The following is a 22,032-nucleotide window of genomic DNA, read 5'->3' on the forward strand; positions in this document are numbered from 1 at the left end:
TGATTTAATTTTTAATTATTGACTTTTTTGCGAAATTAGTGGCACTTTGAAATTATTACAGAAACATTTAGTTAGTCAACGTCCTGTATCCAGTTTTATTAAATAACGACAAACTAAAATATTCTTTCAACAATTTAGTTATTTATTGAGTGCGGTGCTTTGTCCCTCGATAGATACTTGGTTACACTGATTATTTGCTATTTTCTTGGTTTTATGCTTTTGTCTTGTCCAACTGAAGAACAGAGTGCGTGCTTTGGTTCGACCACGCCCCTTAAGTCATATGACTTCCGCATTTAGCGAACGTCTCACGCACTTTCTTCTCGCCTGGACCTGGTGACGTGTTTGTAGGTAAGAGACTAGGAATGGCTGCAGAGAAAAGAAATGCAACAATGTTTGTTCCCAGAGAGCGAAGGGAGAACCGATGTTTCACTGACAGCCTGTCAGCTCTTAGCTTTATTTCAGCTCTGGGTTCCGATGAGGAAAGCGTTCAGTGAGGCGTTCTCCCGAACTTTGTTCCCCCGCCCCCGGTCCGCGCAGCTTTGCTGCGTTCACTGACACCACGCCGATGCGGGCCTTTTTTCTTCAAGTTCAGAAACCACTGCGGTTTTAATGGGAAACAAAGCGACCCGCTTGGGCGCTCATACAGCTACATGGATGCTCTGCCCAGAACACCAAGACCAGATCTGGAGACAACCAGTAGATGGGTAGTTTATATAAACAGCCTATAAATATGAAGGAACACTATAAAGTATGTTTTCATAACTTAAGTATTCAGTTATTATTTAAATTCCGTTTTCATACTGGTTCCTAAAATAGTTTATACTTGACAAAAGGGAATGGTTAGATTTATACAAATATTTCATATGAAGAAATATTGAAAAAATACTGCAACAGATATAAAAATAAGGTTGTTTTATGCCAAAATAAATCTGCAGCTATCTTGATTGACGTCGGCAGACATTACCAGAAAATATGCTCATAGAGCTTGATGTCATTGCTGATTTTCTATTATCCAATCTAGACCGAAGGTTCACATCCAAACATGCAAAGGGGTTATTTCTGAACACCACGGGGGGCAATGCTTCCTGGCTTTTCTTTTTGGTCAAACCTGCAGTTTACGGGAAAATGTTTCATTTCTGACATCTGCCGTATTGGCTGAAACATCTACCATGCATACTTAAAAGAGCAATTCTTTCAGATTAATTTTCCTCTGGAAGCAGCAATGGACAGTACAGAAACAATCTGATCCCACATATATCAACAAAAGATATCGTCATGGACTTCAGGAAAGAACAGCCAAGTCACACCCCGCTCCTTATCAGTGTGTAGAGAGAGTGATTTTGTAGTTATTTGGAATGTCCCAGCAGGTCACATCAAGGACTGAGGCCTCTGTATATGGGCTGCGCGTTCTACCCCTGTGCCATCACCACTCAGAAAATGGGTCTCGAAAAAGGTATTTTTCCCCTTGCTTCACAAAGGGAACCTCATATTTTAGATAGATACATATAGAGGCAAATATTTCAAGACTTTCTTTCTTTTAATTTTGATGTTTATGGTTCAGATAATAATAATAATAATAATAATAATAATAATAATAATGAAAAAATTCTGTCTCAGAAAATTTTAATATTTCATAAAATCAACAAAAAAAAGTTTTTTTCTGAAATTCATAAACTCAGTTATGGCCTATACAGTCATGGCCAAAAGTATTAAGAATGACACAAATATTATATTTTCACATGATCTGCTGCCCTCTGGTTTTCATGTGTGTATGTCAGATGTCATCACATACGTACAGACATACAATTGCAATCATATTATGAGTAACAAAAGCTTTTAATGACAGTTAGAATGAGTTAATGCAGGAAGTCAATATTTGCAGTGTTGACCCCTCTTCTTCAGGACCTCTGCAATTCTCCCTGGTATGCTCTTAATCAACTTCTGGACCAAATCCTGACTGATAGCAGTCCATTTTTGCTTGCATTTTGTCAGAATTCCTAGGTTTCCGTTTTTCCACCCGTCTCTTGATGATTGACTACAAGTTTTCATTAGGATTAAGATCAGGGGAGTTTCCAGGCCATGGACCCAAAATGTCTATGTTTTGTTCCCTGAGCCAGTTAGAAATCACCTTTGCTTTATGGCAAGGTGCTCCATCATGCTGGAAAAGGCATTGTTCATCAATTATTTGGGCAATAAGGGCCGCCCCCAGTATCAGTGATCGCAACGACAATTTATGTTTTTATTTCTTTACTGATTAACGCTAAATTCATTAAATCACCACGAACGTATTAGTTTTAGGTATAGGTAATGATCCACTGATTTTTCTTTGTTGACTGGATTTTCCCTTTAAATCGTCTCCTGTTTCACCGTCTCCTCGTGATCGCTTTGACGCCATATTGTGGTATCACTGACTAATCACGTCACGTTGTAATAACGCGAGACCTGACCTGTGAGCAATTCAAATTAATGCTCGGATATTCTATCAAGAATGTTTAAAATTTCGGGGTCTAAAAAAATAATTTTGGTCTCCAAAAGGGGGTGTGCGTGCCCCCTGCGCCCCCGCCTGTATCCGCCACTGCCATCAGTAAGAGCAAGTTATTCAGCTCCTAAAGCAGAAAATCACTCCAAGCCCATCACAGCACCTCTACTGTGATTGACTGTAGCTAAGAGGCTGTCTTTCTGCACTGCTGTGTTACTTTGACACCTGACTGTTGTGCATAATAAGATGCACACTTTCCAAAAAATATCCCCTTTTGTCTCCTCGCTCCGCAGAATATTTTCCCAGTCATCACGATGGTTTGATAAATATGAGATGGCCCTTTATGTACTTTTGGGTCAGCAGTGATTCTGGCCTTCTAAACTCTCCCATGGAGGCCATTTTCCCAGACTATTTTTCTAACTCTCAAATCATGACCTCTGACCTTATCTGGTCAGGCCTGCAGAGCTTTAGATGTTGTTCTGGGTTCTTCTGGGATCTCCTGGATGAGTTTGTCTATGACCTCTTGGAGGAATTCTGGTAGGAAAGCCACTCCTGAGAAGGTACCCTACTGTTCTATGTTTTCTCCGTTGATGGATAACGGTTTTCATCATGGTTCTCTGGAGTCTGAAAGCCATTCCATGCTGATAGATATCAGCTTTGCTCCTCATTTGTTCCTGAATTTCTTTTGGTCGGGGGATGATGTGTTGCTTTTTGAGATCTTTTAGCCATGGTTCGTTGTGGTGTTTGTAACTTTTTTGTTGTTTTTTGTTTTATCAACACAGGTTTGTCTTGTAAATGACTTCCTGTACCTCAGTGAGATAACATTTCTAATTAAAAAGATAAATATATAAAATACTTTTGAGTTGTCAGACAGGTTCCATTTGAGGAGTTTCTGTATTCTACAGGTCTGGCAGTAATCAGACCTGGTTGTGGTGTATGTAATTAAACTCAACTTTCCAATAAAATGTTATAAGGTGTGTGAAATAAGACACCTGAGAGTGGACAAACACCTTTGAACTGCATGTTTTTTTTTTGTGGTTTTTTTTCCAGTCAAACCAAGAGATTTTCAAAGTAAACAGATTTTTTTCTAAAGAGAGGCACTTTTTTTTCTTCTTCCCCCCATATTGACTGTAAGACTTAGGATGACTCAGGTAAGCTGTCAGCAGTGGGGACAGGCTCCTGGCCTTGGCAGCGTTGACATGTGGATCCTCCAGTCCTCCCAGCTTCGGGTCGAGGTTCTGACCCTCGGTGCCATTATAAGGTCTGTGTGCTGCAGAGGGAAACATGGGCAGATGGAGGATGTAGTCCTAGGCTACGATGACCTGGACGGTAAGACAGAAAATATTCAGTATTTAAAATGAATTTAAATATACAGAACCTTTTTTCAGAAATGTTTTTGATTTGAACAGATTAGTTTAGGATAAATTGAAAATGTAAGATGTTATATTACATTATATATATTTTGTGTCCTATATTTTTCTCGATGTGACAATTTTAGTTTTCTGAGGACATGTATGTGGAGTGAACCTGTTTTGAGAAAGCTAATATAAACTCAATAGACCAAAACAAAACCTCAACCTCTGGGGGGGCAGACCCGGACATTTCACCAACATCTCTTTGAATATCTCTTTCCTGAAATCAATCCTCATGCTGTGCTTAGTTTGTGGAGAACATAAAGCTGAGTATGGATTACAATTTGAACCTCCATCATGGTAGTAAAACATGGAGAGAAATACAAGAACTTGACTGATGTAAAAGCCACGACCATCAGAAGATTTATAAACTAAACTCTGAAAGCAACAAGGGTTGTTTTCCAACCCTCCACTCTTCTAGGGATGCAGCAGTCAGGACCAGCTCTGATCAGTGATTCAAATTGTAAGATACGTTGCGTTCTTCTCTGACAGGAAGTTCATCAAAGACTGGTGGAGTCTGCAGGGATACTTTATCCTGAGAAGAAAGAGGCGTTTGTAAATGTGTCTCTCAAGACGCATCATAACAAGGCGGGTCGAACATTTGCGGGGAATTTGGTACTTCTGCTGACAATTTTTACCTTGTCTTTGAAGGAGAGCTATGAGGTTGGTTTTACAGGCCAGTTACTTATCTTTATACATGATAAACAAAAGACTTTCAGATGACAGAGGATCCACCAGCTATGCGGTCAGTGACAGGGACTATAACGGGGAGATAAACGCTTCCATGGACACGTTGGGGACTAAAATGGGACAAACTGGTAGGTGTTGCAACCAACGGCTGTCCAAACCTGACGGGGAAAGGTGTTGGACTTTTGCAGCAGTTGCAATATAAAGTGGCTGAAATTAAGCCAGAACAGAAACTGATGTTTTTGCATTTTATCATTCACCAGGAGATGTTGTACAAGTCAGTGCTAAAAATGAGCAATGTTGTTGATGTTGGAACTAAAATGGAGGGCTCTAAACAAACTTTTTGCTCTGGGTGCACTGATGCACCATTACCTTTTCCTGTTGGTGCTTAAAGTGCTTCATTGAGCTGAAATTCTAAGTTTATAACAATGTGAAAGGAATTTAAAAAATTTGCTCCTTTGGCTGAATGTGTGCTTCCGATGCAGGGGAAACAAATTCTGTTGGTGATGCCAGCCCAGTGTTTCCTCTAGGAAAATGCTCAATATCGTCACAATTTCCGATACTGCAGCAACATTTTCTTAGAGCGCATAACTCTTTATAGTTGAGAGCAACAAATATGATTGATCGCTTCCTTAATTAGGGCACAACCTACAAGTAGTGGACAATCCAGTCCTTGTTCAGAAAAATCATTCAAAAGTGTCAGTTGTTATAAATGTTAAACAGTACAATCAGTCAGAGAGCGAGAGAGAGAAAGAGAGCAGAGCATGCAATGGATCATATATCGTTATACAAATTCTGCTATTGGTCTATAAAACACTGATTTGTATCTTGAGATATCAGCTTACTCTGTGTTCTCAGAACTAATAAGGTGAGGCAGCTTCAAGAAATCTGTGTGCTTTATAGACAAGCCCAGTGATCTGTTTTTGCTTTTGAACTGGAGCGAACGTTTCTTAACCTGACTCTCACCAGATGGATGTAGATCCGCCGAGCTCCACACGGCTCCACACATTTGTTGACGCCTTGTGGAGCTCGGCGGAACAACATCCATCTGGCGAGAGTCAGGTAAACATTTCTCTGTGGGAATGCAAACATGGACATGTTGCTCTGTTGAGTCCCATTTAATCATGCAGGAAGTCAGGGGCAGTAACTATGTTTACATACACAAAATTCCTTGCTCGCATTGGAATATGTTCGGATTAAAAGAAAAAAGTAATCCACAAAGTGAAATATTAAAAACTTTTCTTTCTCGTTACATTAATGCCTATGGCTTTAAAATAATGAAAAGCCAAAGTTCAGTGGCTCAGAAAATGACTGCTGCAGCCGTTTTGTATGTGCAGCAGCCATGTTGGAGTTTAGTGCTAGGGTTAGTGACGAAACTAGAAATTTCCAAGTCAGAATTCTGACTTTGAGAGACATTCCAAAGGAATTTGTCTGACTAGGCGCTCAGTAACTCTTAAATGTTGCATTAAAAGTGGTACATCGCATTAGTTTGTGCCTATTAAATTTTCAGATATTCTCCTGCCCCAACAACACTTTCTTTAAGCCCTGAACAGAATAGTCAGTTGTGACTAATTTTGCATCCCATATAATAAGTTCTGGTCCAACTCCATTTATTGACTTGATGCGTGTCATTTGGTAGAAATAAAGCTGTCTGAAAGAGCTACAGAAAGTAAAGTCACTGTATACTTTGCTTTGATAAAGGGGTATAATAGTATTTTTTTGTTGTGTTTTGCCAGGTTATGTATCAGATAAACGTTACCTGGGTGCCTTGGTGGGTCGCGTGGCTAACAGGGTTGCAAAAGGACGCTTTGTGGTGGAAGGAAAAGAATACCAACTAGATACCAACAATGGACCCAATGCACTGCATGGAGGCCTGCGTGGCTTCAATAAGGTAAGAATAAGTAAATATTTGTGTTTTTCTTATATACATGACTTCTTTCTCTATATGTTAACCACATCTGGACAGGAATCCTTAGCCCCTTTCAAACAACACTCCATCTTCATGTGTTTTGAATCTACAGCATGTGGCAAGGACAGTAAAGGTCCTTTACTGTGATGGCACCGGCACCTCTCACGAACCCAGCAGGGATAATCGTGTTAGAAAATAGATAATGGATGGTCTGGGCTATTTCTTTTCCCTTGCCATCAAGATCTCTGCCAACTGCCGCCAGAAAATGCTATTATTGGGCTTTCTTCGTCTGGAAACAAATGTTTACAACCCTTTACGGGTGCAGTCATGATGAAGTGGTTGAACGTGCTCAGCTGACAATACAGCGATCTGATTGGCTGAGCAGCAAAAATCGAATCACGTGACCTCTTGGACCGGAGCACAACAGTTTAGATTTTTTATCACCAATAACTTATTAATGTGCAAGTGAAAACGTGGGAACATTGGTGTTTTGAGATCACTACTATGTGTAGCAACTTATCCCGGTGGAAGAAAGTTGCCCCCTGACAGTTCATACGAAAAGCCCCCCTACAGATTCTGGCCCACAGCCTAAGTCTGCTGTGTGACATTTGACTTTGTAAGATTATGTCTTGTTTGCGTGTTATGTGTGATTATGTGCATCCTCAGCTGGCGCCTGCCTCACCAAAGATTACATTAGGGGAACACATAATGAAATAAATCTCCTTGAATCTTGAGTCTTAGAAATATTGATAGTCATGTTATTACTGGTGACAAAGAGCTGGTTAGAACATGTTTCTTCATTGTTTTCCAGTATTTCATAGGGATCCGACATCCTTGCTCTCCATTACAACAGCAGCAGAGAAACTAACAGCAAAGAGAAATGATTCCCAAAGTTTGCACAAGATTTTAAACGGGACAGTGGGATAAGGATAGGAATGTAGTTAATAAAACAACCAAAATACTTATCATTTTTATCCAAGAATCACTTAGTTCAATTTAAGTTTTTATTGTTTGATTAATATTGGATGTTATTCTCTGATTCTCTGATTACCGTTCTGTATAAACTAGTGACTTTGAAATCTTAAGACCCTTACTGGATGGACAAATTAGTGAAGCAACAGCATGTCAGAAATGTTTTCTGATCCCTTCGTCAGGGAGGAAGGACCGGAAGATCCTCATTCATCCAGGCAATGGAGATCTTAAGAGCTAGACCCGAGGCAACTGTGTTGTGAAGGCATTTTACCTGTCACCTGAAAGGCTTCTTCAATTAAGTTCTCATACAGGTTTTTATGTTCAGGCAATCTGGCTTGCTACAGAAGTGGATGGTGGTGTGATCCTCAGTCTGACGAGTCCAGACGGAGACCAGGGCTATCCTGGTGAGGTTCAGGTCTCTGTCTCCTACACTCTACAGGTAATCATATTACGTATCCTAACCTTTGCCTTGTTTCATGTCTGATTTTTTTTTTATTTAATAGGGACAGATGAAATGCATAGACAAGATGAGCTTTCCATTACAAGTATCATGGAATTTGCAGAAACAATTTTAGAAGAGGAAGAAATACTTTTAGAAACAGAAAGGATTAAAAACCATAAAAACAATGTAATAATAGAAAACACCAAGGTTAGTTCAAATGAATAAATAAAGATGAAAGCCCTTTATGAAAAGCAGATAACTGAAAAATAGACCTCTGTGGGAGTTTGTTGTTGGACTGATCAACATACATTTTGTTCCAAATCTTTGTTCCTTGAGAAGAGAAGGCTCTAAAATGTGTTTGACAGAAAGCAGACAGATTGAGATGGGGGTGTTCCAGAATCGATAGCTATTGGGTAAAATGGATTGTGTCCCATCCTGAATTTATGATAGTCTCCCTTTCAAAACATTACATTCAGGCTGTCACAATTTTTTATTTAATTGAGCTTAGCATCTGAACAAATGACTTGCATGTGTAAACATATTTGCATTTTTTGGTCAGGGGGAAACTCTAACTGCGGACTACAGAGCCCGGTCTACCAAAACCACCCCCATCAACCTCACCAACCACTCATATTTCAACTTAGCTGGCCAGGTAAGAGCTCATGATCTGGCAAAAGACACAGCTATTTTCAAAAGTATTCGCATCCCTTCATCCTTTCCCTTTCACACTGTGATATATATGTATGTGTCTTATGTGTATTTTATTAGGGTTTTTTGTGACAGACCATCATAAAGTTGAAGATAATTGTGAGGTTGAAAGAAAAGATAGCTTTGCACACCCAGAGGCAAAATGTTTTTTTTTTTTTTTTTTTTTTCAATTTACAGCATGAATTTACATTGATCTAATCCAATCCATCATAGGTCTGGCTGTATATGTAGAGTCTATACATTAACTCTGACTAGCTTCACTGTACCTGGTGAGAAAAAGCATCCCCCATGTGGATGGTGATTTCAGGGTGATGCATAGTGTTAGTATCTGGCACACAGTTTGAAAATACTAACACATTTAATGGAGGGAGGGATGGATGGATGGATTTTAACCCCCAGTGGGTCGAGGCAGATGACCGTTCACACTTAGCCTGGTTCTTTTTCTGCTGGAGGTTTTCCTCCCTGTTAAAAGGGAGATTTCCTCTCCACTTTTGCTCCATGCATGCTCAGCATGAGGGATTGCTGCAAAGCCATGAACAATGCAGACGACTGTCCACTGTGGCTCTACGCTCTTTCTGGAGGAGTGAATGCTGCTTGAAGAGACTTGATGCAACCTGCTGGGTTTCCTTAGAAAAGAAAACTTTTGACCAGTCTGTCTGGATGATTTGATTTAATTTGACTTTGTAAAGTGCCTGGAGATTACGTGTGTTGTGAATTGACGCTATGTAAATAAAATTTAATAGAATTGAATGAAAAGATGGATGGATGGATGGATGGATGGATGGATGGGTGGGTGGATGAACCATGGTAGTGAATATCTATTATTCATTGCAAACAACAAAGATGGGAGGGTGAAAAATCATCTCTATCTGTTTGTGTTTTTGCATGCTTGGACAAAGGGAGCGGCAGATATCTATGATCATGAAGTGTCCATCAATGCACAGTCTTACCTACCTGTTGATGACACATCAATTCCTACAGGTGAGAGCCTTGTCTCAGTTATTTCCCTGCCAGAAAAAATAGACACAAGCCAGCAATGGAGAGAGACATCTGTCAAGGTGAGAGCCCAGGCAGAGGTATTCAGAGCTATTGCTATGATGGCAAAAATAACAGAAAGACCACTTAGCTGCATTTCTTTCAGCTTGAATGACGGAGAATCCAGGAAAGTCTAATGCAGATCTGAGTTATTTTATTTAATACTGTAAGACAAAGACCTGGCAGAGGTCCCAGGTTTGTGTCAAACTTGTTTTAACAGGAAGAGACCTTCAGCAGAACCAGACTCATGATGGGCAGCCATCTGTTGTGATCTAAAAGGACAGAGGAGTGACATGATCTCAACTCAGAGAGCTCCGTGGATGAGGGAGAATCTAAAAAAACATGTCTTTATTTTTCTATTTTCTAAAGCTGCTGTACTTGATGACAATATTGGAAGGGATGTTGCTATGCATCAATTAGAGATTTATGAGGCAGATTTTTCTAACGTTCTGACCTGTCTGGAGCGGTGTTGGTCAATTCTGGTTTCTCTTTATGCGCATAAACAAGACAAAATACTTGTTTCTCTGTTATCTGTATTAACCGAAAATTGAACTGTTTTCAGATAAACATCTTATTGATAAAAGAAAACAAATACTTTTTAAAAAGAGCCAAAAATTACAGACCTGTTTCTCCTGGCATCCCTTCTAGAAAAATCCTCCATGTTGTGGCCCACAGAATATAGCAAAGTAGCAAGCACTTAAAGCAACATGCTTTCAGACAGGCGTGATGTTCCATCGCTTACCATGGCACAGAACTGGGAAGTCAGTCAGTTCGGTTAGAGCGACATCAACGCGGCCGGGCATGCTCCCATGGCAGACTTCGACGGACTGTGGGCAGTCTCCCCTTTATATACTTACAAACAAAGGGCCAGGTGTGGAGAAAGAATGGCAATTTCTCCCTCCACAGCCGCCCTGTTTCCCAAAACATGTTTCCAAAACAGAAACCGTTCCTAGCATCTCAGCAGTGTGCGAAGCAAAATAACATGCATGTTACGTCCCAGAAAGGGGCCAACATATTTAAGGACACGTAGACAGGCCTGAGGGTTTAACAAAAATATTTTATTTTCAAAACCTCTCTTGGACTTCTTTTTTTCAGCTGCTTTGCTTCTCTGTGGAGGGAGAGGGAAAAAAAGAGAGAGAGTTAAATACCCTCGGTTTCTCCATGTCCAAAAAAAAGGGAGAGAAAAAAATGGAGAAAAAAAAACATAACTCTCCAACGTATTAACGGAAAGTTGGACCTGGTGAGCCGATCAAAAGAACAGAATGCTATAGCAGAGGGCCAACCCTATACAGGGCCATCGAGGCCTCTACTATAAGCAGACTAAAGCAAAACAAAAAACTATGGCAAAGTAAGAACCGAAAACAGGACAACCAGTCCCACCAGGCCAAAATCATCAAAACAGCAAACAAACAAAAAGCTAACAAAAATACCGCATGGCTGGCTGGAGTCGTCAGCGGTCATCATCGTCAGCTGTGTCATACAGCTCGTGCGCGCACCGCACTCAGGACACATCCTTGGTAGTGGTGACGAGCACAAGGGCGGGCTCTCTAATATGTTGAGACCCAGCCTATTTATAGGCGGACCAATAGCACCACAACTAATGTAATCAAATTACCAAACAAAATAAAAATTATCCTATGCTAAAAATCTCTCAACAATACCAATCAACTAAAGTCTATACAAAACAATCTAAAAAAAACAAATAAACAAAATTGTGTGCCCAAAGCACATAACAATGCAACAGAATCGATGTGAGAAATAAAATAACATAGCGCAAATCAGTGTGTGAAGCACAATATAATTCTAGTTTCACATGAAATCAGTCTTTCCCACAACACATTGTCATAAGTTCCCACCACAAGTTAAAACAAGTTATAACAAAATAACAAATGTTGTTCTTAGTTTTATGTGAGGAAACAAAATAACAGGCAAAACTCAGAGCACGAGCATATATGTTGCTCTTAGTTTATGTAAACTAAAAAACAAGTAAGTGAAAAAAGTTATATAAGCTTGTAAAAACAAGCTAAACAAGTTATATAACTGACCAGTTTTTTCCAAATTACATTGTCAAAAAGCAACAATAATTCTTTAATATATCACAGCTGTTTTCTAATCATTCATTAATTTATTCTAACTACCCTGGAGGCTTACGCAGTCTTTCTCTTGGGATCAATCATTAAGGGGGACATAACATGCAAAATCCACTCTTTCAACGCTTGAATACCTGAAAAGTTTAATTTAGTTTGCCAAGAGTTTTTGCGTCATATTTTTTCCAGCCGTTTAGATTTTTCTGTTTTCTATTACGTTTTCTTCGCTGTTACATCACAGTTTTTTTTGCAGAATATCTAAAGAAGGTAATACCCACCATTTTTCCACCATGTTAATCTGTCACTTTGATTTTGTAGTCCAAACTCAAGGATAATGAGGCCATCAGTGGACAAGTCTAAATGTTTGGTTGGTGGGTGTATTAACCCCCACACAAGTCACTTCTTTTTAGAGCCTTGTGAAAGGACCTGGTTAAACTTTATTTTTTGTGGGAATGTACCTGGATCAGTGGGGAAAGTCCTTGTTTGCGTGAAGCACTTCAAGCATCAATGCTTGAGTAATGCTTTCCAGTGATGAGGAGAGATTTGCCCAGAGACTTGATCTGATTGAAGGTTCAGTTCCTTGTCAGTATGGAAAGGAAGGACACAGCAAACTCTGAAATTTCAACAGACTTTATTTTAGATATCATAGTGCTTGCTTATAGTATGTTGAGAGCACAACCGTGGTGCCTGTTTATATTTGAAGGCTCAATTCTGCTGGTTCATCCTCACCAATCACCTCTTACTCTGGGACAGACTCTTAATCAAACATGTAAAGCTGAATGGAAACGTCTTCTGCTGACATTTTTAAAAATAGATTTGGAAATAAAAAGTTTGTGTTGAGCCAGATAATAGTATCTTGGTAATTAAACAACAGAAAATGGCGAAAGGGGTGGAGTGGAGCACAGTGGGAAATGGTGGGGGGCGGGGGCGAAGGGCCACGTCAAAACTGCATGAAAAAGACGAGGCTGCTGATAATGGGTTGCAGAGCTTCACTGACAAGAATTCAGACCAAAGCATTGCAGTTCCACTTGATATAGACCACAATTAAAGGATTTAAATGTAGAAATGAAGGATTTAAAAGCATGATATTTGCCCTTTTAATTATTTGTATCAAATATAGGACAGGGTACAAATCACTGTTGTTTTATACTAATCATTTTATTTCATACAAAGTCAACGTTGGCTGTAGCATCTTATATTACCATTTAACTCAATGTACACAATTAAGACAGTAAGCATATCTAATAGCTGTTCCTGTAGGTATTCATAGACCCTTATCAAAACATTTCCTAATGCAGCACGTTTCATGACTCCTAGTACTGTACTCATAAAACAGATTTAACTGAAGAACGTTTACTGTTTTACAATTAGCTTCCTGTTGTGACAGCCTGAATGAACAGCTAGCATCCGTTTATTGAAAATACAGCACTCTTTGTGCATCCTCTTATTTCCTTTTTAAACACTTCACTGATTCTGAAAATAGCTAAATCACTCAGTAACGGTATCCACACTGAACAGTGGGACAGAGTTTGACCCTTTATTAGCATGGATAGGGTTAAAAAGAACAAATGAATACACTGATATGGCATAGTCAGGTATATATCCTGACTATGCCATCCTGTCTGAAAAATTGTTTTGAGATTAAAGGACTTACCCAATTTGTCTGCAGGAGAGATCAGAGCTGTGAATGATACACCTTTTGACCTCCGAGTGCAAGTTCCTGTTGGTGCCCGGCTGAAGGAAATTCCAGGCCTAGGCTTTGACCACAACTTCTGCCTGTGTTCACCCAGGGATGACTGGGCAGAAAGACATGCTGCCAGGTTGTTACAGATGACATCTCCCCATGAACAGAAATTTACACAGGATTAGAAAATTTCACTGTCTCGTTTAGAAAATTCTGAAAGGGAAACACGTTTCTTCTTTTCAGAGTGGTTCACCCTCCCAGTGGGCGTGTCCTGGAGGTGTCTACCAGCCAACCAGGAGTCCAGTTCTACACTTCCAATGTCCTGGATGGTTCTATCAAGGGAAAGGGTGGTATGACATATGGGCAGCACAGCGCCTTTTGTTTAGAGACACAAAACTGGCCTGATGCTGTTAACCAGGTTTGTGGATGGAAAGAGAATCACTTACAATCAATGGTAAATGGTAAATACCTTGTACTTAGATAGTGCTTTAACTAGTCCAACGACCACAAAGCACTTTACACTACAGTCAATCATTCACCCATTCACACACCCATTCACACCCTGATGGTGGTGAGCTATGTTAGTAGCCACAGCTGCCCTGGGGCAGACTGACAGAGGCGAGGCTGCCATACACCGGCACCACCGGGCCCTCTGACCACCACCAACTTATTTCTAATAAACTTTAGAAATATAGATCTCTTATCGGTTATAGTTTTGAAATTGTTTTGAAGTGATTTATCAACTGTTGACTATACACATAATTAGTATTAAATTTTAGGACATTTTATGATAATAAATATTTCAAGCTCCGTATGTATATATTTATCCCTCATACTGTCGCTTGATGCTTGCTCAGTATGAGGGATTGCAGAAAAGCCATGGACAATGCAGACGACTCTCCCTGTGGCTCTACGCTTCTCCAGGAGTGAATGCTGCTTGTCAGGACTTTGATGCAATCAACTGGTTTCCTTATATAGGAAAAATTTTGACCAATCTGTATAATATGATTGAACTTGACTTTGTAAAGTGCCTTGAGATGACATGTTTCATGAATTGGCGCTATATAAATAAAATTGAATTGAACATATATATATATATATTAGTGCTGTCAGTTAAACGCGTTATTAACGGCGTTAACGCAAACCCATTTTAACGGCGACAATTTTTTTGTCGCCGTTAACGTGCGTCGCGTTAAAACACACACACTGTTCCCTAATGTTTTTTCCCCCGCCGCGCTCTCCGGACTGTGTTTCTTTTACCCTCGGCGCTTTCCGTAGTTTCAAGAGTGCTAGAAAACTGTAGCAAAACACACCCGCCCCGAAGGGTTTCTTTTACCCTCGGACACATGCGACTTTGGGCTTCTTTTTTCTAAAAGCGCTTCTAAATTTCATGAGTCACGGGTTGCGTTTTTTTTTGGGCACGTTTCTGAAAGTGAAATCGCTTATTTGGGCTCTAAAATAAGTGACGAAACAGCGGTTATTATGAGACCTGCCTGTACTGCCCACACTTATCCAGCTGAAATATCCCTCCGCCATAGGAGCCGACGGTAGTAAAGGCAGACAGAGCAACTCTGCACGTATTTTCTGCAGTTTACGGTGCAATAACCGGTGATAACTGCTGAAAGTAGATTACTTGGTGCAGATCACCATTTTGAGCCGACATTGGTTCTGAAGATGAGCTTTTACACGTTGATAATAACATTGCAGAAACCCAACCCATAAACCGTACTTTAATGCTTATTAATTTGTTTTCTCTCTATTTGACAAACTAAGACTGAATCACGTTGCCAAACGAAGGACCTGGAGTTACTAAACAGTTGCTAAACAGTCTCTTTCAGGGTAATAAAATAAAAGGATAAAATATGCGATTAATTGCGATTAATCTCAAGTTAACTATCGACATTATGTGATTAATCGCGATTAAAATTTTTAATCGTTTGACAGCACTAATATATATATATATATATATATATATATATATATATATATATATATATATATATATATATATATATATATATATATATATATATATATATATATATATATATATCTGTCTGTTTCTAACATATACGCACATTTAAAACACATTCTCTATTGCCACACTTCACGTTTGTGAACTCCTTGTGTTTCACACAGTTTACTTTTTCTCACTGGGGTAAGAGGTCGCTAGCCTAGCCTAGCTTTACACATTTTATGGCATCCACACCTATCCTTCCGTTAGATTCTCTGTCTAACTCTCCCCCTCTTTCCTTCTTTCTGTGTCTGATATTTAGTTATTCTTCTGCCTCCTTTAGTGATAAAAGTACGTGTAATAAATAGAATGTTTTTGTAGCTTTGGAGGCGATGGTCTCCAAATTGGAGGCCTGGCTCCACACTGTTGAAAAATCAGCAGATAGCCAAGGTCCCTTAGCTAGCGCGGAGCCACAGAGATTAGCTTCACGTAGCGGTCCTCCAGCAGCACACGAGCAGCCGGGTAACCAGGCCGGCTAGGTGACAATATGCAGGAAGCATAGCTCTATATTCCAGCCCCAAGGTCACCACCAATCTGTCTGCGTTTCTAACAGATTTTCCCCACACAGTGACACACCTGCTGAGAAGCCGACTCTGGTAACTGACAGCTCAATAGTCAGAAAAGTGGCACTAGACACCAGGGACCATAGTCAAGTGCCTGCCAGGGGCCAGAACGGGCAACATCCAATCCTACCTGAAACTGCTGGCTAAGGATAAGCGTAAATGCAGTAAGATTGTTATTCACGCTGGCGGTACTGACATCCGGTTACACTAGTAGGATGTCACTAAAGTTAGTGTTACTTCGGTGTGTAAGTTTGCTAAAACAATGTCGGACTCCGTGATTTTTTTCTCGTCCCCTGCCTGATCTGACCAGTGATGACATGTTTAGCCGCATGTCATCATTGAACCGCTGGTTGTCTAGGTGGTGTCCTGAAAACGATGTGGGCTACATTGATAACTGGCAAACTTTCTGGGGAAAACCTGGTCTGATCCATAGAGACGACATCTATCCCACTTTGGATGGTGCAGCTCTTCTTTCTAGGAATCTGGCCAGAATTGTTAGTTCTGCAAAATGCTGACAACCCAGGGCACAAACCAGGAAGCAGAGCCGTAGTTTAACACACCTTTCTGCAACATCTGTACTGTTACCCACCCATTACCCTATTGAGACAGTGTCTTTCCCACGGCCAAAACTAAACAGATTAGAAATGGATCTGAAAGGAGCAAATCATAAAAATCTAATAGAAATCAATGCAACTCAAATTGAACCAATAAATGAAACAATTAAATGTGGTTTATTAAATATAAGGTCTCTCCCTCCAAAGACTTTTGTTAGTTAATGAATCGATTTCTGAAAATCAGATTGATTTATTTTGTCTCACAGAATAATTATGTCAGAAGAGAATTATGTCAGTAGAAATGAGTCTACACCCTCTAATTATTTAAACTTCCACATTCCCAGAACTACTGGACAACGAGGAGGAGTAGGATCTTTCAGTCTGATTTTATTAATTAGGCCAATTAATAACTACGATTCTTTTGAACATTTAACCCTTAGTTTCCCTAATCCAAACTACAGAACTGTAACACCTCTTCTGTTTGTAGTTTTGTATCGTCCACCAGGCTCTTACTCTCAGTCTTTGGATCAGTTCTCAAGGCTTCTCATATGATTTAGTATTAAACTCTGAAAAGGTTATTATAGTAACATTCATGTAGACACTGAATGTGATAACCTTGATGTAGCCTTTAATACTTGCAAGATTCAAATGGTTTTGCTAAAAATGTGCATAAACTTACACACTCTTACCTTCATACTTTGGGCCTTGTGTTGACATATGGCATTGATTGCGAAGAAGTAACAGTATTTCCTCACAACCCTGTCCTAAAGTTCAATTTACCTGAGATTAATGCCACCATTTTAGACATGATTAATTCTTCCTTAGTAAATGGAAAGGTGCCACAGGCTTTAAAGTAGCTGTTATTGTTATTGTTGTTAGATCATGTTTTTATCACTTAAGGCAGCTGGCAAAATTTAAATCCTTGCTGTCAAGACAGCTACTTGAAAAAGTAATCCATGCTTTTATATCATCCCAGCTGGATTACTGTAATGGACTCTATGTTGGAGTGAATCAGTCTTTGCTTTCTCGTCTACAGCTGGTTCAAAACGCTGCCGCACGTCTTTTAACAGGTAGGGGAGACCGGGGCTACTTGTCACACTTTTTACACTCATACATTAATATTGGAATCAAAACACCATATATAAAAAACATATGTACCAGATGAAAGACCAAAGTCTCAGGATATATATTTTGTATTCGGGTATTTTTCATATCTTATTTCTGTGCAGAGTTATAAGCAATCTAATGGAGATTGTCACCATGTGACAAGTTGCCCCTCCAAGGGGTAAGTTGTCACACTATATGAGGTAAGATGTCACACGGGGTTTTGCAACCAATAAAATAAGGGCAAAATTAATTTTGTTGTTGTTTTTTTATATTAAGTGAATAAATGACAATAACTCACTTTTACTTATGAAATAACATGAAATAATATGCAGCATGCATTACGAAACTGACACTTAAACTTTGAATACAAACAAAAGAACAAAAGAAAATCTCACGAGTCAGACTCCTCATCTGCGTTGCAGTTTTGGCATAGCTTATGTAGATTGAATTACCAGGAGCACATGCATCATATGAAATAACATGAAAAAAAAAAAAATTCTGAAACATTGATTGATAGCTGTCTGACACTGAATTTCCGCTGGTGTGAATGTTTTACAGTGTCACCCCAAAGTACGCTAATTGACATTAAAGTCCTGTTCTCCTGTTCAACTTGTGACCTAGGGTCGCCTACCTGACTGCCCTCAGTATCACGTCAGGTGCTGCACAGCCATGCTCTGTTTTTCTTTTATAGCTCCTGAACATCTTTTCAGTATGTCCTCTCTTTTAAATTGCTCTTTTTTCTGTAAAAATAATGTATCATTTTGTTAGGATGTATTGATTTAAATTATTTTTGAAAATTATAATTTTGGGGTAAGTTGTTACATGTGACATCTTGCCCCAAAATGACTGTGACAAGTTGCCCCAAATGACCATGTTTGCTAATGCTAGCTCTATCTTAATGTTAGGCTAAATCAGAACAATGACTGAGGTATGACTGGATGCCTTAATATCTACTTTAACAAGTCCATATGTATAACTGCTAGAATTCTTGTCTGAATGAACGTTATTTAAAAAATATATAGAGTTAATATTTTTTACTTTGGGTAGTGGGAAATGGTCAATTGGTGCTCATCTCACCTTACAGTGTCTTGTCCTCTTCTCACTCAGTCCGTGAGACCTGACCATGCAAAGGAAGAAAACTAGTATTCCACTTTTTGGTTGCACCCTCTGATGGAGAAGATAAGTGCAATGTGGCAACTTACCCGTGTGACAACTAGCCCCGGTCTCCCCTACTCCAAAAACATAGCATATTACCCCTATTATCTTATTTTTGTTTGTAAGTGTTTGAATGACCTTGCCCCACCGTATCTCTCTGAACTTCTTCATCCCTACTTGCACTCTCAGCCCCTCAGGTCATCTGACATTCCCATATAACATTGAAAGGATTCCTGGATCAATGTGTGCCTCTATGCTTTTCGTGTCTCTGCTCTGTTTTTTCTGACCCCCAGTCGGTCGAGGCAGATGACCGTTCACACTCAGCCTGGTTCTGCTGGAGGTTTTCATCCCTGTTAAAGGGAAGTTTTCCTCTCCATTGTCGTTTCATTCATGCTCAGTATGAGGGATTGCTGCAAAGCCATCAACAATACAGACGACTCTCCACTGTGGCTCAACATGCTTTCTAGAAGAGTGAATGCTGCTTGACAAGACTCAATGCAATCTGCTGGATTTCCTTAAACAGGAAAGTTTTTGACCAATCAGTCTGTATGATTTGATTGAATTTGATTTTGTAAAGTGCCTGGAGATGACTCGCTGTGAATTTGCACTATATAAATACAATTGAATTGAATCTTTTGGAATAGGAGGCTAGATCACCCACTATTACCATCTAATGTAGAACAGATTACTGGATCAATGTGTGCTTCTGTGCTTTTTGTCTCTCTTGTTGTGTCTCTGTTCTGTCTTCTCTAATCCCCAGTCGGTCGAGGCAGATGACCGTTCATACTGAGCCTGGTTCTGTTGGAGGTTTTTCCTTCCTGTTAATAGGGAGTTTCATGCTTGCTTCATGCTTGCTCAGTATGAGGGATTGCTGCAAAGCCATGGACAATGCAGTCGACTCTCCCTGTGGCTCTACGCTTCTCCAGGAGTGAATGCTGCTTTTCGGGACTTTGATGCAATCAACTGGTTCCATTATATAGGGAATTCCTTTGACTAATCTGTATTATATGATTGAATTTGATTGTAAAGTGCCTTGAGATGACATGCTTCATGAATTGGCGCTATATAAATAAAATTTAATTGAATAGTCAATGCTAAGCTTCAACTGTTTTCTGTCCTCTGAGTTATGCAACTTGGAAAACTCATGAGGTGTAAAAGAGATGTATAACTGAATGTCATCTGCATAGCTGAGATAAATGTGTTTAGACGAAGTGGCTTGTATTACAGTAATGGCAAGGAGCCTAAACAAGAACTTTGAGGTACACCTTAATGGAGTGGATGATCTGTAATTTGAAGCAGCAACAAAAACAAAGTGGACATATTAAATGTGAAGTGGAAGAACAAGCATCCTGTCACACCAACCCAGTGCCTCAGCCTCAAGCATGATCCGATAGTCAACTGTACCGAATAGCGACTTATGATTTTTGTTCCAAGATGAAGAGTATAAGGCTAATTGCTGTATGTACAGTAAACATAGAATGATCTTTATCTTTCAGCATTGTAGCCAGTTTAGTAAAATCCAATGCCTATTCATTGATAAGCACATACAGACATTTTCTGATGCAGTTTGACAAGTACAAAGCACTGATGTGCTATCTTAGAGATTGGCTTCTCCCTGAATCTAGAAATGTAATATTTAGAAGTCAACACCCACAAACTTTGGAGTTTGGGCTCCAGTTGGGCTTGGGTCTAGTGAAATATCGCTACTATAGATGCTTCACAGTGAAGGTCAAATTAAACTGTTTCACTCTGATAGCCAGAAGGTACCTTAATGGTCAGGAGGCGGTGCCTCAAATAAAAGTGTGTTATGATTGTTGCATATCCCAGGAAGAAGTGAACCATCATTCTGATGACTTTTGAAACTGAAATAAACCTAAAGTTACCTCAAAAAGCCACTGATCCCGGACTCATCTAGTCATCTTTATTGAATGGGAATATGTTTTTCTGCTTACCTTGTTTGAACTCTTTTGCATCTTTTCTGCTGTTTCACTTCCACCCTAAAAAGAACACAACACTGTTGATACCAGGTTACTCACAGTGTAGTGTCTTTAAAAAACTGGTGTGGATCATGATAGGACACTTTATGCAGCAAAACATTAAAGGGAATAATACTTAATAACCAAGGAAAAACTATATTAATCAATAAATGAATATATATAAATAAATAAAAAAAACTAACTTTCAGCTTACATTTCAGCCTCCTAGGTACACAGATCCTTTCACCCAGGGATCTGCCCAATGTTATGCCATCTTTCAGAAGAGGAGAAACAAAGCCTCTTCCTTAACTGTCACTGCTCTTTCTGCCCTGTAAAGACTTGTGGGTCTGAAACATGATCTTAAATGGACTGTGAAAGTGTTCTTGATATTCACACCTTCCTCAATCCAATGATATCATTTAGAATCAGTAGACAAATGTAAAGTTACACATCTATTGATGAGTTTTACCAGTAAGTGCTACATCAGTCTGATAAATCTGTTTCCATTTGGCTAGATGTAATATATAAACAGAAGTGTACCTTAAATCATATCTGTGTTGTGTCTATGATGTAATTATATGTGTGTTTGTGTGTGTTTAGGCTTCCTTTCCTGACGGCCTTCTACGTCCTGGGGAGGAATACCATCATGTCACTCGCTTCACCTTTACCACTGTCTAACTGACAGCCATGATTCGAAGGCTGGCCTGGAAGAGATGTTTAGATTAAATTTTGGTTTATGACTACACTGGATGTGAAGTTCTTCAGTATAAAATGTAATAAAGTCATAGCTACATGGTTGTTCTTTACTTTGCAATAACTTGATCATGGCCTGTGTACGTTTCTGTCAGGAGCTGCTTTCCTTAGCAGAACAATACAGGTATTCAAATAGCTACTGCTAAACTACTCTACAACCACTCAGTTAACTGTAGTACACCCAAACTAATGTGCCTCCTTCCTCTTTGTTCTTACAAGATGGAGAACAACAGACGGATATTTTCAGTGATTTCTTAAACCTTTAAACTGCTTTGGCCCCTTTTTATAGAATAAGTATGCACATGATGTCATAGACCTCTGGTAGTTATTGACACTAAAACAAATACATAATTATTTTTTAAGATGTATACATAAAAAATTTAAACCATATCGCTGACAGACACTTCTAATGCGGTATTAACACACAAAGGGTATTTAAGGCAAAATTTTAGTTTGACACTTATAGTAATAATAAAAAAAAATATTCATAGGCTT

General features: G+C 39.3%; 1 protein-coding gene across 3 annotated transcripts; it reads left to right on the forward strand.

The window, feature by feature from the left end:
- The first annotated feature begins 253 nt into the window (after window positions 1–253).
- On the forward strand, window positions 254–21,606 carry galm (galactose mutarotase). 3 transcript variants are annotated; one of them, XM_036130678.1, is made up of 10 exons: window positions 312–348; window positions 1,368–1,453; window positions 3,615–3,808; window positions 6,315–6,469; window positions 7,785–7,898; window positions 8,461–8,553; window positions 9,509–9,590; window positions 13,401–13,551; window positions 13,659–13,833; window positions 21,385–21,590. In XM_036130678.1, the coding sequence occupies exons 3-10, from the start codon at window positions 3,622–3,624 to the stop codon at window positions 21,460–21,462; spliced, it is 1,035 nt and encodes a 344-aa protein (XP_035986571.1). In that variant the 5' UTR covers window positions 312–348; window positions 1,368–1,453; window positions 3,615–3,621; the 3' UTR covers window positions 21,463–21,590. The 3 variants fall into 3 exon arrangements, with proteins under 3 accessions (XP_035986572.1, XP_035986570.1, XP_035986571.1); XM_036130679.1 differs by lacking the exon at window positions 1,368–1,453 and having other exon boundaries at window positions 254–348; window positions 13,659–13,876; window positions 21,385–21,606; XM_036130677.1 differs by lacking the exon at window positions 1,368–1,453 and having other exon boundaries at window positions 255–348.
- The last annotated feature ends 426 nt before the right edge of the window (window positions 21,607–22,032 follow it).

This window comes from Fundulus heteroclitus, unplaced genomic scaffold, assembly GCF_011125445.2.
Source record: "Fundulus heteroclitus isolate FHET01 unplaced genomic scaffold, MU-UCD_Fhet_4.1 scaffold_37, whole genome shotgun sequence".
Lineage (NCBI taxonomy): Eukaryota > Metazoa > Chordata > Actinopteri > Cyprinodontiformes > Fundulidae > Fundulus > Fundulus heteroclitus.